Source organism: Pseudochaenichthys georgianus, chromosome 11 (genome assembly GCF_902827115.2).
Source record: "Pseudochaenichthys georgianus chromosome 11, fPseGeo1.2, whole genome shotgun sequence".
NCBI classification, from domain to species: Eukaryota; Metazoa; Chordata; class Actinopteri; order Perciformes; family Channichthyidae; genus Pseudochaenichthys; species Pseudochaenichthys georgianus.
In genome coordinates this window covers 6,819,385-6,833,860 of record NC_047513.1, presented here as the reverse complement: position 1 = coordinate 6,833,860, position 14,476 = coordinate 6,819,385, and the positions used below count along the sequence as shown (strand labels likewise).

Here is a 14,476-nt window from a genome sequence, read left to right as displayed (position 1 = left end):
CTGTTTTGCGACCGCTTTCTCAAGAATCTTTGAGAGGAACGGAAGATTAGAAATAGGTCTATAGTTGGCTAAAACCTCTGGATCGAGGTTGTACTGAATATCATAGTCTATTGCCTTAATCAATATGTAGTCAACTCTAAAATACCACATATATGCAATGGCATGATAATATTATTGTGACAAGTGGGGTATTCACCTGGTGTTTCCAGAAATTAGACGTAGATGCAGCCAACATCGACAAAGACCACTTTCAAGGTTTCGTTTTTCCATACATCTGCAGGCAGTCTGTAAAGGCAATCCGACCACCCATACAGCTGGTAACGACCTAGTCCCCTCAAGTCCAGAGATCTAATCCGAAGACATGCAGCGATTTATTAGTTAATTCAGAAAAAAAAACTAGTGCGCTCTGCCCGGCTACGTTAGCTAGCTGTTTATATGTGCACTTCCAGGATATTTGCACCTCCAGGAAAATGGCGTATTTATATATATATGGCGCGTGTTGCATTGTGGGTAGCTCGTGACATTGTTACAGCAGAGAAGAGCCAAAGACAGTTTAATGTTACCTAAAGCATGCATAAAAAAGTATTAAAGATTAAAAAAAGAAATTATATATTTTTTTTAAGTTACACATTGTACATAATACACACCCTGTAACAGTTCTGCGGATTTAGCAGCCAGGTATATATTGCAAGTATTTAACGGCATATATATATATATATATATTGCACATATTGCAAATTGCACATAGTTGTTATTTATCAACAAGGTGTTATAGTCTGTGACTGTGTTGTTTTCTGCGGGGTCTAAAGGTATTCTGATTCTGATCACAAAAACCAAGCCAATACTATGCTGCATTCATGGAGCTACGTGGAAATGGGGAAGGACAATGCTTGATTGCGGATACGTAATTTCACATTCTAGCACAGTTTATTGCTCTTATACCTTGATTGTTGCCAACTACGATGTGGTATCAGTTTACCACCAATCACGGGAGTATTGTGTATAGAAAGTATTGAGTTATATTTCTCGCTCTACCTAAAATCCATGAAGGCAACATGACAGAGGGAGGCCTGCCACCAACCTGCCACTCAGGATGCCAAACTACTCTTTGCTAAGCCCCGCCCCCTCAAGCAACATCAGGGTCAAAAGTCTGAAAGCTAAAAAAAAGATCTGAAAGTGAAAAAAACGATCTGAAAGCAAAAAACGATCTGAAGGTGAAAAGCAATGTGAAATCTGAAAAAACAAGATTTGAAACTGAAAAAATAATTGTTTTGAATCTGAAAACGAAAAATCTGCAACGGAAAAAAATAAGGATTCAAAATATGTGTAAAAGTGAAATCTGAAAATAAATATTTTATTCAAAAGAATTGCTGAACTGAATCAAAATAATATTCAACCTGAAAAATTATTTCAAATACTTATTTTTATTTTGAATACATCATTGTATTTTTCAAAGTTCAGGATAAAAACTTGAACTTTCAAATACATTTTTTTTTTTTTTGAATGATCAAAACTTATGACCCTGAAATAGCTCCATAGTGATCGTCTTCTCAATAAAACATATTTGCTAATGTCTTCTGGCCAATCAGAATCAAAATAACGGCGTGGTGCTGTTGCAGGAAGTCCTGACGGAGAATACTTTTGCGGTAGTACATCTCTATATACATCGATACAACATTATGTGTTGATAGAAATCAACACGTAATGAAATAAGACCCCACGGTTTGATGATTGATAGGTGTGTGGGCTGTCTGTCATTTTGACACACAGAACAATGTAAAGTAATTCACAGCCTCTTCCCTCTTCTCTCTGTGAGGAGCAGCAGGTTTAGCTTTCAGAACAAAGTAACAACAAACTAAAATGGCATTCATTTCTTTAAATATGTCGTGTAGTAATAGATGTATTTATTTTTCTTCTCAAGAGAGTACCAGAATGTGTATTTTATGTTAGTATTTTAAAAAATCTCCTGGGGGACAATCCCCCCAGACGCCCCTGCAGGGGTTGGGTTTTCAGCATGTCAACTCTTTCACCTGTGGAGAAATTGCAGGATTTGTATGCACTACAAGACAAATGTGCCTTTTTATTTCATACAGTTCAATTTGGATTGAGACAGGGAAATAATCTAAACCTCACGCGTGGCGTTTCACTGTCAAGGGGAGCGTGTATGTAATTACATTGCAAATACTGACTTGAGCCCCACCACTGTATAGAGTGGCGAAGTCACGCCCATCTACTTCCGGTCCATGGGACTTTATTTCGGAAAAATTATGTAGGCCTATTGAAGTCAATGGAGAGAGAAAACTTATCTTTCGATCCCGTTTAAATTGTGCCACGAATTACACGTTTGTCGATCTTAAAAAATCATTTCCATGTCAAAAAAGTCACAGTTTGTCGTAAAATTGTTGAAGACTATGAAAAATACGCATTTAGAAAGACTACAAATCCCAGAGTCGCGTAAGTGATGTCATAACTGATGTCACAATTGTTTTCCTCCGCTAAATATAAGAGATAGCTAAGATAAGATAACTTTAACAAGAGGCCTGTGTGCTTAGTACCAGGTTGTTATCATGCTGTACCAGCAATGGGTCTTGCTCGTTCTTTCACTTCCCGTCTGATGAAAGGACCAGGAGTGGCTGGATCAAGTTAGTTACCTAGCTAGTAGCAAGCACGTTAGTTAGCATTACAGCCTTAGCGTTGTCATTTTTATTAGCCTTAACATGAAGTAACCTCAAGTAACCCAAAATGTTAAACAGTAAGAGTAGTAGTCATATTTCCTGAACCCTTTGAAGAGTACTGTCACACCGGTCTGAACATTCTATAATACACAATTTAAGCCCGGGTGAGAAATGCTAATGCTACATTAGCATCGGCGATCTTTTCTACTTCATGCTATCTGCAAAAATGGTTGACATTAAACATTAAAAAGATCAGGCAGTTCAGAGAGAATCAAAGGAAGGCAGGCAGGCATCTTTGCATGACATTCTTCTGGACGTGGTGATAGTGAGGGTAGTCAATCACTTTTTTGGCAAGACAGTAGTGACGGCGATCTTGGTGACGTGTGTTGTTGTGAGAGTCTGCGAGATCAGAGATGTAGTTCATTAAACGTTTCACACAAACAAATATGTTACTTCACAGTTTTACGACACATTTTTATTTTTTTGACTTGCAAAATTATTTTTTAAATTGACAAACATCATATGTGTAATTCGTGGCACAATTCAAACGGGATCGAAAGATAATCTTTCTCTCTCCATTGACTTCAATACATAATTTTTCCAAAATAAGGTCCCATGGAGCGCCCCGGAAAGGGGAGGGACTTCGCCACTCTATGGGTTAGCCCTACCACAGATTACCCAACAAAAATACTCTGGAGCCGCCACTGGTCAGAAGGAAAGCCCGCCGGCCCTTCCCTTCCGACCAATCAAATCGTCGGAAGGGAAGGCCTGACGTGCCGTGCGTGACGCTGCGTCTCAACTGCCGTAGCAACAAGAGGAAGATATGAAATCTCCCTTCTACACAATATAATATTTGTAAGTATAGAGTAGTGGCTGATGTTTTTAGTCAGAAACAGGTAAACTGTAGTGTACACTTACTACTAATAAATAACTAGTGCCAAGTTACTTCTCTGCACTGTAAGAGACTGTATATCAACGCAGCCTCTGTCGGTCTTCTCACTCTCACGCCACATCTGGCCGAACAATGAAACCTATCCAAAGTAGCTAGATAGCATTACACACATAGCTGCTAATGCTATCAATATAATGCAGATTGAAGAATGATGGTCACAGAAAAGAGTGTAAGCTAAATTAAGATAAACATAAACCCTAACCCTAACCCTAAGAAGAAGAAGATGGGCCTAAAGGAAAATAATTGTCATCCAGGCAGCTAAACTCAAACAATATTTAGCTGTTCATCATTGGCAAAACACATTTATTTAAGTTAAAAAATATTTATTTAGACCCCTTGCTCACATTATGACAATATATCTGCTCACTTTGTTAAAAACGTTTTGTTTCTGTAATAACTTGTGTTAGTTAGACTCTCCTCCGCTGACACATCCATCCCACCCGCCAGAGGTGAAAAGGGTAAAGGGCAGTTTGGATATTTGATGGACAGTTGGACAGTTGAAAAATGATACATTGAAATAACTCAACCGTGATTGGGCAGGACAGTGGACACACTAATGTGTTGACTATGTGCATTTTTATTTTACACGTGTGTGTGTAAAATGCTTCAGAAATGACACTGAATGTGTTGAATTGCCTTTGACACAGCAGTGTGTTAAAAAATGACACATTACTTCCAAGAATGTGTAAGTGAATTAAATACATATAAATAGGTAATTTATAGTTTACAGTCTGCTCATGATGCTTTTTTAAATTCTGCAATATGTAAAATTCAAATAAATATAGTAAATATGGAGCAGAATTTGCATGAAATGCAAAACATTAGACTCAAATAAACTGCTCCCATGACATCACTGTTTCAATAGTCCCGACATATCCCTCTGGAGATTTACAATTGGCAACAACACCACAGCAGTTTGACGTGGGTCTGTACTGTATTGTGAATGGCTCAAGCTTATGGCAAGCCGATTTAGCTTTTATTACATAAAAAAATTAATTCTTACTAGTAAGAATGCAAATTATTGATATAAAAAATGCAATTCTCAGTAATAATGTTTATTTCTGATATACATTTTTTATTTTAACTAGTTAGAATGCATTTTTTTATATCAAAAATGTAATTCTTACTAGTTATAATTACATTTTTATTTATAGTTACAATAAATTGTATTTCTGATATCAACAATTGGCATTTCGACCAGTTAAAATCGCATTTCTGATATCAGAAATACACATTTCAACTAGTTACAATTGAACTTTTGATATCAAGAATTTGCATTCTTACTACTAAGAATATATTTTTTGATATCCTCCAGAAATGAATAAAAGCTAAATCGGCTTGCCACAGTAATAAGGCTCGTGGTCTCTCGTGAAAATGATACATTTAAACAGAGTTCACACTGGGTCAAGATTTGAACCCCCTCAGCCTTCATACTTGGAGAAGGCAGTTTACTACGTAGTCGGTGAACATTTAATTTAAGACGCAATTTAGAGCATTATTGTTATCAAGCAACAGGCAACATGTCCTTATCTAAAGAGCACCTGCCGGTAGCCTCTACCGCCGGCCGACAGCCGAAATGCACCCGGTGCCGACACCATGGGATCATAGTCCCCCAGAAAGGCCATGTGAAGTCCTGTCCTTTCGTCACATGTGAGTGCTGGAAGTGCTACCTCATCACACAGAGGACCAGGATCACGGCCGTCCAGAGAAATCTGAAGAAAGTCCCGATTAAAGAGCAGCCACCCAGTGCGGTGAAACGGCAGGCTGAGGGGACTTTTACCAACTCGGCCCCGGAAGGAGGCGCTCGCCCGTCGGGCTCATACGGACTAATGTGTCCCCCGGGGCGAGCCGCCAGCACCGCCTGGAGCCCTCATGACCCACGGAGCAGAGCCGCCGCGGCGGGAGGGGAGGAGGTGTCCGGTGTGGACAGCGGGAAGATGCTGTCCTTCGCTTCCAGTGCAGAAGGACCGTGTCCACCTTTTGGTAAGTCTTTTTTCATCACTATTGAAACAACTTCAAGTTCGCTAGACTGAGCTGATCCTGTAAAAAGAATACATTTTATTTATCAAGCCCTTTATCATGTGCTCAAAGACGCTTTACAGAGGTGAACAAAAGATAAGTTAACATCGAGCAATAAAACCACATAACATGTATTAGGACCATACAGGTCTATGATTAGGACAAGGCATCAATCACAAATTAAACAATGCAAGATAAATATTGAACAGAACAGCAGAAGAGACCAACTTCTTAAAATAACAACAAAACAATGAATAATGTTTCACTTCTTAGACCAACAAAACAAATGTTTAAAAATAAATAAAATGGCTGACCGTACTTTAAAGCAAACGTTATGTTGCCTACATGGGCATGCATGATGCGACTCGAGTACAACAATATATTTTTGTTTGCATAAAAAGGAACAGTTTTGTCTAAACATGCGATAAATGTAATTCAAGTTTGACTGAAAATGATAATTATGTAAGAGAAAACAATTTTGTGATGGCATTAACGGCCCTGAATGGAACACTGCAGCTTCCTGTGAAAGCTATGCTGCAGTGTCACGCGCGCGCACACACATAGGCTACATGTTGCAAGAGAGTGGCGCGAAAAACGAGGGATAGTTTGCTGAAAAAAGTATCTCTCTTTCTGCTTTTTTAAATCACTAATTTTAATTTTAACTTATAGGTATGTTAAAACCATATTTAAATACTCTAATTTAATGTAATGGAAATGGAATAACTTAGCACAGAACAGTACAGTGACAACACATCAAATTGATATAATTTATAAACAAAATAGTTCACATTAGCATAAGAGAATAGTAGCTTCATTAAAAAAACATAAATTAAATCCAAAAATGAATCTGCAGCTAAGATCAATCAATTTATTGTTGAATTTGTGTTGGGGTCTCCCGTGACCCTTTTCAAGTGAAAATGATATAATAACTTTAGTTTTTTGTATCGGAACAAGGCTTCATGATATCTTCAACAACAGCTATATAAACAGTATACAACTAATTTTGACAATTTTAGTCTGAAGGTCTCTAAAAAAAAGGGTATAATTTGCAGCATTGTTGTGGGTGATTCGGGGTCAATTTTGGCCCAATCAAGATTCATCTTTGACTTTAGACACCCCTCCCCCACCCCTTCACCACTGTAACAATAGTGCACCTGGTCTCCCCTCCTCTGGCCCCCCTCCCCCCCACAGGAACTGGACCGTGTCGCAAAGAATAAGGGACACGAACACGGCGGGAACCTGAACGCAAACACACACAACACACACACACACACACACACACACACACACACACACACACACACACACACACACACACACACCACACACACACACACACACACACACATCCACACAGACACACACCCACACACACACACACCCCCACACACACACACACACACACACACACACACACACACACACACACACACACACACACACACACACATTGAAAAGGAAAATTGTATTAGTCCATAGTCAGATAACATAATGATCCACTGTCTCACTATAGGTAATATAATTAATTAATTGTAATAAAATGTGTTACTTAAATATGTAATGTGTTTTGGGGCCATCAAATAAAATGACTACAGGATTGTACGGTTATGAATGCATAATAAGTTAGTTATGATATTGGATGATAGTCATTCCTTTTGAGTGTTTTGGACTTGAATATAAATCATGGCCACGAACACCATGAATGGTGACAGCTTTCGAACACAACACAAGGGTTAAGAAAAGCACCAAGCATTATTTTAAAGGCAATCTTTTACTTTAACTCTATAGCAACACATTTATAAATGATGATGTCATGCATCATGCATTCCTGTATATTAAACTACCCTGCATATATGACCTTAAAATGAGCACAACTTTAACACATGCAGCAGTAAAACGTAAGTGTAGCATATATTAATAATTCAGCAACTACACCAAAGATGCTGTTTTTATAAGACGCTCACAGGTCTTATTGGTTTTGTGGAATGGATAGGCTTACTTTTGAGTACTTAGACGTATACTTTTTATTTAGCTGACAATACTGCGCACGATTTAACCTATGTGTTTAACCCAGCCTGTCCTCCTACAAAAAACGACCCAAATAGGTCGATTGTTTAAGCACCTTAAACGGGGCTACCCGCTGCAGTGGAAATGCGCCATAATGGAGCATTTCCACTGCAGCGGGTAGCCCCGTTTAAGCGTCCTGGACCGTCCTCAAGCGGCCAGGCCAGTTTTTGGTGGCATTTCCATATAGCCTAGTACCGGCTAGCGGGTACTTTTTCCCTCTTTTTCCGGCCCCATAAAATCGTGGTTCTATCAGACCAGGCCAGGGCTGTGACGTCAACACTCGACTGCTGATTGGTCAGAGAGAATCGTCACAAGATCGCGCGCGAGATCATCCCTTGCGTCACATATATATCAAGAAGCAAGCTTGCAGCATTTTGTAAACGGAGGAGCTACAAAAATGGCAACGTCGAAGAAAAGCACACCGTGGTCGACCGAGGAGGTGACGACGTTCCTTAATCTCATTGGGGATGATAAAATCCAGCGGGAGCTCGAAGGAACAACGCGAAATGTGAAAGTGTTCCAGGATGTCTTGCACAGATGTCCGAGCGCGGATTTTCGAGGACTTTCCTGCGATGTAGGGAAAACGGCAACGGCTTTACTGGAGTCCCTGCAAGGTACGCTCACTTCTAACAAAGAAGTCTATTTTATCCTTACATTAATGTTCGACAACCCATGCTTTTATGGAGCCCCGGAGAGCTACATAGCTAGCTAAGGCAGATAGCCTAGACAGATAGCCTTAGCTAGAGCTATTGTTTGCTAACACCATATGTGCCATTGTTTACGTTCAGTTTTTCTTTTCTATAGTTGTTGTTGCTATTTAGTATTGTGCTGCAGTAGTTTGTGGAATTAACAAGTCATTTTGCTGTTCTAGATGATTACATTGGGACTCGTGAGGAGGAACATTCCTGAACAACGGTTGATGGCAGTGTTCCGTCCACATCGTCATCGAATCCAGAACGGACCCCAGCCGAAGAATCGACACCGACTCAACCACCAACACCGAGTGCCATCACGACACCGCAGCGTGTGGTTCTAGGTAAGAAATAGAAATGGCAAAACGACTGGAATTGTTTTTTTGTTTTTTTAAACCGTGGATCATCCATCGTCAGTAATTAAAATAAGCTATATCACTGTGTGGAAATGCGCTGTTACAAGTAAAGTCTTAGCTAGTAAGCAGCTAGTACAGTTGTGTGTGACATCCTATCATATACATATATTTATATTCATTATCAACAGGCTGGACATAATGTAATTCACTTTCACAATCATTGTAAACATCTAGGGCCAGAACTTTCTTTAGTTCACCTTACTGTTGTTCTGTTTATACATGTTATTCTTATATCCTTGTGTGACCTGTACCTGTCCTGTGTGTTTTCCTTATTGCTAATTATTATCTTATTGTCACCCAGGCAAGAGGAACGAGGAGGAGAGGATCGGGCCCAGCAGGAACGGCACCATGACTGGGCAGCCGATGTGGCCCACGCTCCCCTGATACTTCAAAAAACCTTAATAGTATTGTACATATTATATATTTTTTATCTAGTTAATTTTTAAATGCAACATTTGTACTTCCTTGTTTATTTATTTTCTTTAAAATGTTCATTTTTATATTTACAATTCCATGTATATTTATGCTGGCTGCAATACAGTTTTACATTTTTTTATTTGTATTGTTTAATGGCATGCCTTTTTGATACAACATTTGTATTTTTATACTGCCATCAATAAAGTACTTCTTTGACTTATCTTATCTCTTGTTGATAATGAATGGCACCCAACAGAAAAAAATCATAAACATACATGAATTTATTAAAGCAATAACAAACACCATCAGTTAGGAAAAAGCCCCTTACTTTTAAGAGATTTAAGCAAGAAATTGAGTTTGCTAGCTTGAGGTCCTCCTCTAAAACATTATACATGTTTATTTTGTAATGGTATTAAGAATACATGATAAATACATAATACATGTAGAAATTGCTCAATTGTAATACCCTCGTTCTACTAGACTCAAACAATACATTCCTTATATATTTCAAAGACGAGAGAACCAAATAAACCTATAACCCATTCAAGCAAGCTTTTAACATGTCTAGAAGAAAGATTGAGGTTATATTTAATATATTATTTTATGTTGTGGATACTTTAGTCTCCATCCATGGTTACAATGTCCACACTATTTTACACTTGCATTTATGAATATAGTGTTGCCGTGTTTTTACACTTTAGTATTTATGTTTATAGTTAGCTTTGATATTCGCTTAATTGATTAGAAAGATTTTCTTTTCATGATCTGATATTTCCTCAAATGTCATTATGGGGCAGTACTTACTGGTGCTTGAATTTCAAATATTCAATTCAGATAATATTTGTTTAAAACATTTGACAACAATGTATATGAAAAAAAAAGGATTTATTTATGTTCAATACAATGAATACAATACAATGCTTGCTGTGATCACTTTCCTTCTTGCTGTGATAACAAGCCACACACCAAGAACAAGTAAACGATCGCTTCCACATTCCTCCATTGTTGTGTGTGTTTTGTGAGTGTGTCGCATTGAAGATGACGCCACTGCAGTTTTACCCCAGCGTCGCTCCCGACCAAAAAGCTGATCGCCCCCGCCTACACTGCGTTTGCTACCCCAGGTCCTAAACTGTAATGGAAATGCGCCACGGCCTCGGCCGGCCAGCGAGGCAGCCCGAGGCCTGAGCGAGGACGCTTAGGGACGCTTTAAACGGGGCTACCCCGTTTGCAGTGGAAATGCGCCATAATAGATTACGACCCATAGCCACGTTTTAAAGTGTAGCACCTCTAGTGGTCGTGTAAGAACAACATGCCTCCCGTTTATTTACAAATAACCCTCTCTGGAAAATCCTAAATTGTAGAACAGTTTTGGCCATTAAAATGCTTTTTGATTAGATTTCTAGCGAGAAGTGTATATTGTACCTTTTAGAATCCACGTCCAGTGGAAGTGTAGGATCTATAGTTTGATAGATATTACGAAGATGATTTGAGGTCTCGCCAGGATAACGTGTATATGCGGCCGCTTCCATGTAAAGTTAGCGTGGGTTGATAAAACAGTATTTCCCCGGTCTCGAAGTTTTCTAATAAAACCGGATATATTCCCCTCACTGTCACAATGATTACACAGTGATATCTCCATTACTCATCCACTAAAAACATCAGTTTATCCTTTTAATTACACAATATTGATTGGGTTTTAAATGGCTGTACAATGCTTTTGTGTTTTTAACCTTCGAGTCAGAGAACAAATAGTTTTTTAGGAACCCCCCCCCCAGAACTACACATGCTGGCGATTGTGTGCTACGCAATATATGGCACGTCTCTTTATAAGACGTTTTCGTATTTCCCACAATTAGAAGTTGGCAGTATTAAACGTGTACACCCTGGAGGTTTAGGGGATACGAAACACAGTGGTGTTATCAATTGTAAAACATATAATTAATAAATGGTGCTGAAATAATATACCCACATGACACCTAAGGTCAGAAGAGCTTTATTTAACAGATGGTTTTATGTCTCACCCCTCCTGTTGTTCATTGATAAGCCGGAAACATGCCACTTGTCAAGGTTCAGAGGCACATTTTGCAAAGATGGCCATCGATAGCCATCGATCATCTTAAGATAAGATACTTTATTGATCCCAAGTTGGGAAATGTTTTGGTTACAGCAGCATGTACTACTTTGTTCTACTCCACTACAATTCAGAGGTTAACCTGGTATTTTTACTCTACTACATTTATTTGTGTTACTTTGCAGATTCTGATTAATGATGTGAAATACAAAACAACCCTTAAATCAGACTTTAGTTACACCTGAGTAAAATTCAGCCTTATCAGTTTGTCTGTTTTGCAATCCTCCTGTGTAATATATCTTGGACGTCCTGCACTAAACTGTTTTATTGTAGAGATCACTACAGTATCTTCTTGATATTTTCCATTCTATATTTCTATCATTGACCCCTATTTTGTATGTTGGCTACTCTTAATATTTAAATGTTTTCATCAAATATAACTTATTCTACAACTAAATTCAATAACGTGCTTTAACCACTAGGAGGTGCGGTTTAGACCAGTGGTCTAGTTAATACAACATAATAATATCGTACATAATATGACTATAAACTTTATTGTGAGTTTAAAACAGAACGGTAAAGGAAAATACAGTTTCAGTCTCTCGATGTGAAGCTTATGCATTGTACCATGAACCTGTATAGACCTGTAACAGTCAACTGCATGAGGAGTTGGAAAGGTAGTTCAGAAAATCAGTAATATCTTTAAAAACTACAAAAAAGTCCCTTTCTCTCAGCTGTGCACCGTTATGGTGTAAATACAGACTATCTACTAATTGAATCAAATATAAAGTCAGCCGAATTAGTGTTGATACTGCAAGGAGACGTATTGTGTGAAAAGAAATGGAAGATGTTGTTTAATTGTTGATATATTTATGGTTCACGTCACGTTTTCAGTTTTGGCGGCATCTCTTCCAGTTTGTCAAAAGGTCTTCTGATCAGGGCTCTATTAAATACATATCTAGGGCAGGCATGTAATATTTAATTGCAGCCGAACCGTTGTATTACAATGCCGTTATGTGATGACTTTCAAAGAGAAAAGCAAGAGCACTCGGAATAAGTTTTATTATTATTTTTTGAATGTTTTCCGATTTTCATATCACATAAACACATATCCCGACGTGCATTGCGGCGTGATTTTAGCCTATCAAAACCTCTGAAAAAAGAAACGTGGTCTCTCAGAATCGAAAGAGAAAAACCTATGGGAAAACACAAAAGCATTGTACACAATTTAAACCAATTAATGTCGTATAATTAACTAGGATAAACTGATGTTTTTTTAGTGGATGAGTAGTGCAGATATCACTGTTAAATCATTTGATCATTGGTTTTATTATGAAAACGGCGAGACCGGAAATACTGTTTTCAACCCGTAACTTTACATGGAAGCTTGCCGCATATACACGTTGTCCTGACGAAACCTCAAATCATCTTCGTAATATCTATCAAACTATAGATCCTACATATCGACTGGACGTGGATTCTAAAAGTACAATATATACTTCTCGCTAGAAATCTAATCATAAAGCGTTTTAATGGCCAAACTATCCTACAATTTAGGATTTTACAGAGAGGGTTATTTGTGAATAAACAACCCTCTGTAACGTTTGCATTCAACGGGAGCACTCGAGGCCGACAATTTTCAAACGTAATTATAGGTCGTATTAAGCGCTTGAACAAACGACATATTTGGTCGTAATAAGGGCTTAAACAATCGACCCATTTGGTCGTATGAGTTGGAGGACTTGTTGGTTTAACCAAGGTTTTCAATGCCTTTGACTTATTGTTTTTTCAGTTTGGTATTGCTATTTACTCAAGTAAAGTCTACTTCTAACATTTAATTCAGTATTCTTTTCAGTATCCCAGGTTTCAGCCCTAGTTACGTTATTGTTTATGATGATTTATCATTTTAGATAGATTGATGCCTGAAATATAATATGTTGTATAAACCACCTCACACTAAAACACCAATCTAAAATAATAAATGAATCTTTAGAGAAAACATGTAATATTACATAAACCCTTGCCTTTTCTCAGGTGGTCCTTACTTCGGTGAGTTTGGTCAGACTCTGCCTATGAGCCACTTCCCCTTCAGGGTGACCGCTCCTTTCCCCGGCCGATATGCTCCATATCCAAACCTCCTGTTCAACATGCCCTGGCTGCCCCCCATGCCTGCTGGGCTTTACAACGATGGCATGCAGGGATCCCCCCTGATGTACCCCTACCTCCCTCCGGGCGCTGTGCACTACCCCCCTCCAGCAGAGCCGGCTGCTGTAAGTGGCTGTTTATCTTCCAATACTGTAGTGAAATAAACTGCTTTTAAAAAGCACTGAAAATAAATGTTCTTGTTTAATATGTCAGGATTGCAGACAGGTCTTCTTCACCCTTCAACCGCTGCCAGAGACCCTCCAGGAGGGGCTGATGTTGAGGCAGCCCCCACAGCCTCCTCTGTCCAAACACACGGAGCAGGACGCTATAGCACACACAGAGAGATAAAAGGTGGTCTATTTTTATAAGTATCAAGGATTTCCCTCATTGGTTAGCAACAGTCCTGTTCAGATTGCTGGCATGAGTGGCACACTGTTGGTTGTGATATATTAATATTTAAACGTGCCATTGTTGTGCCAAATACTGATGAAAGCTCAAAATAAGTCACCCTATTTTGTATTGCTTATTTTATAATAAAGTAAAGGGCATTTGAAGTTGGTTGGGTTACATTTTTTCACATAATTTCGTCCTACTTTTTTTCCATGCAAGACAGCAAGGACTTGGATCCTAATGCAGTCCAGGATGTAATCCCATAATGGAGGGAACAAAGGCTTCCAATATGACAAATGACTTATCCTCAGCTAAAATGTAGTCACATTTAAAAGTAATATAAACACTGTTTTCTGTTATTGCCCAGGTCTGGAAAAATGATGAGTTGACTCTCCTCACATTAAGACATTAAGGGATTTGGTTTACAGTGACCTGTCATTCAATGTGTCATATTTTCTTTACCAAAGCAGGTAACATACTAATAACATGATAGTCTCTATTATGAGTGCTAATATATGGGTGTCTGAGGTTGAATGATCCTATGATAGCCAATAGATGCGTTGGAGTTACTTAGTGATGTCACTATGTTACGGAAGTAAACAAACTCCCTCTTGAGGGAACACAGGGATTTG

At 38.6% G+C, this 14,476-nt stretch overlaps 1 protein-coding gene across 1 annotated transcript; it reads left to right on the top strand.

The window, feature by feature from the left end:
• Positions 1 to 5,147: 5,147 nt before the first annotated feature.
• Positions 5,148 to 13,991, top strand: LOC117455471 (doublesex- and mab-3-related transcription factor B1-like). Its single transcript, XM_034094989.2, has 3 exons — positions 5,148 to 5,610; positions 13,344 to 13,579; positions 13,668 to 13,991. Exons 1-3 carry the CDS (start codon positions 5,148 to 5,150, stop codon positions 13,800 to 13,802), a joined length of 834 nt encoding a protein of 277 aa, XP_033950880.1. The 3' UTR covers positions 13,803 to 13,991.
• The last annotated feature ends 485 nt before the right edge of the window (positions 13,992 to 14,476 follow it).

Coding starts and splice junctions, on each gene's coding strand:
- LOC117455471 (XM_034094989.2), top strand. CDS start 5,148: ATGTCCTTATCTAAAGAGCACCTGCCGGTAGCCTCTACCGCCGGCCGA. Junction 5,611..13,343: donor AGGACCGTGTCCACCTTTTG/GTAAGTCTTTTT, acceptor GCCTTTTCTCAG/GTGGTCCTTACTTCGGTGAG. Junction 13,580..13,667: donor CTCCAGCAGAGCCGGCTGCT/GTAAGTGGCTGT, acceptor TTAATATGTCAG/GATTGCAGACAGGTCTTCTT.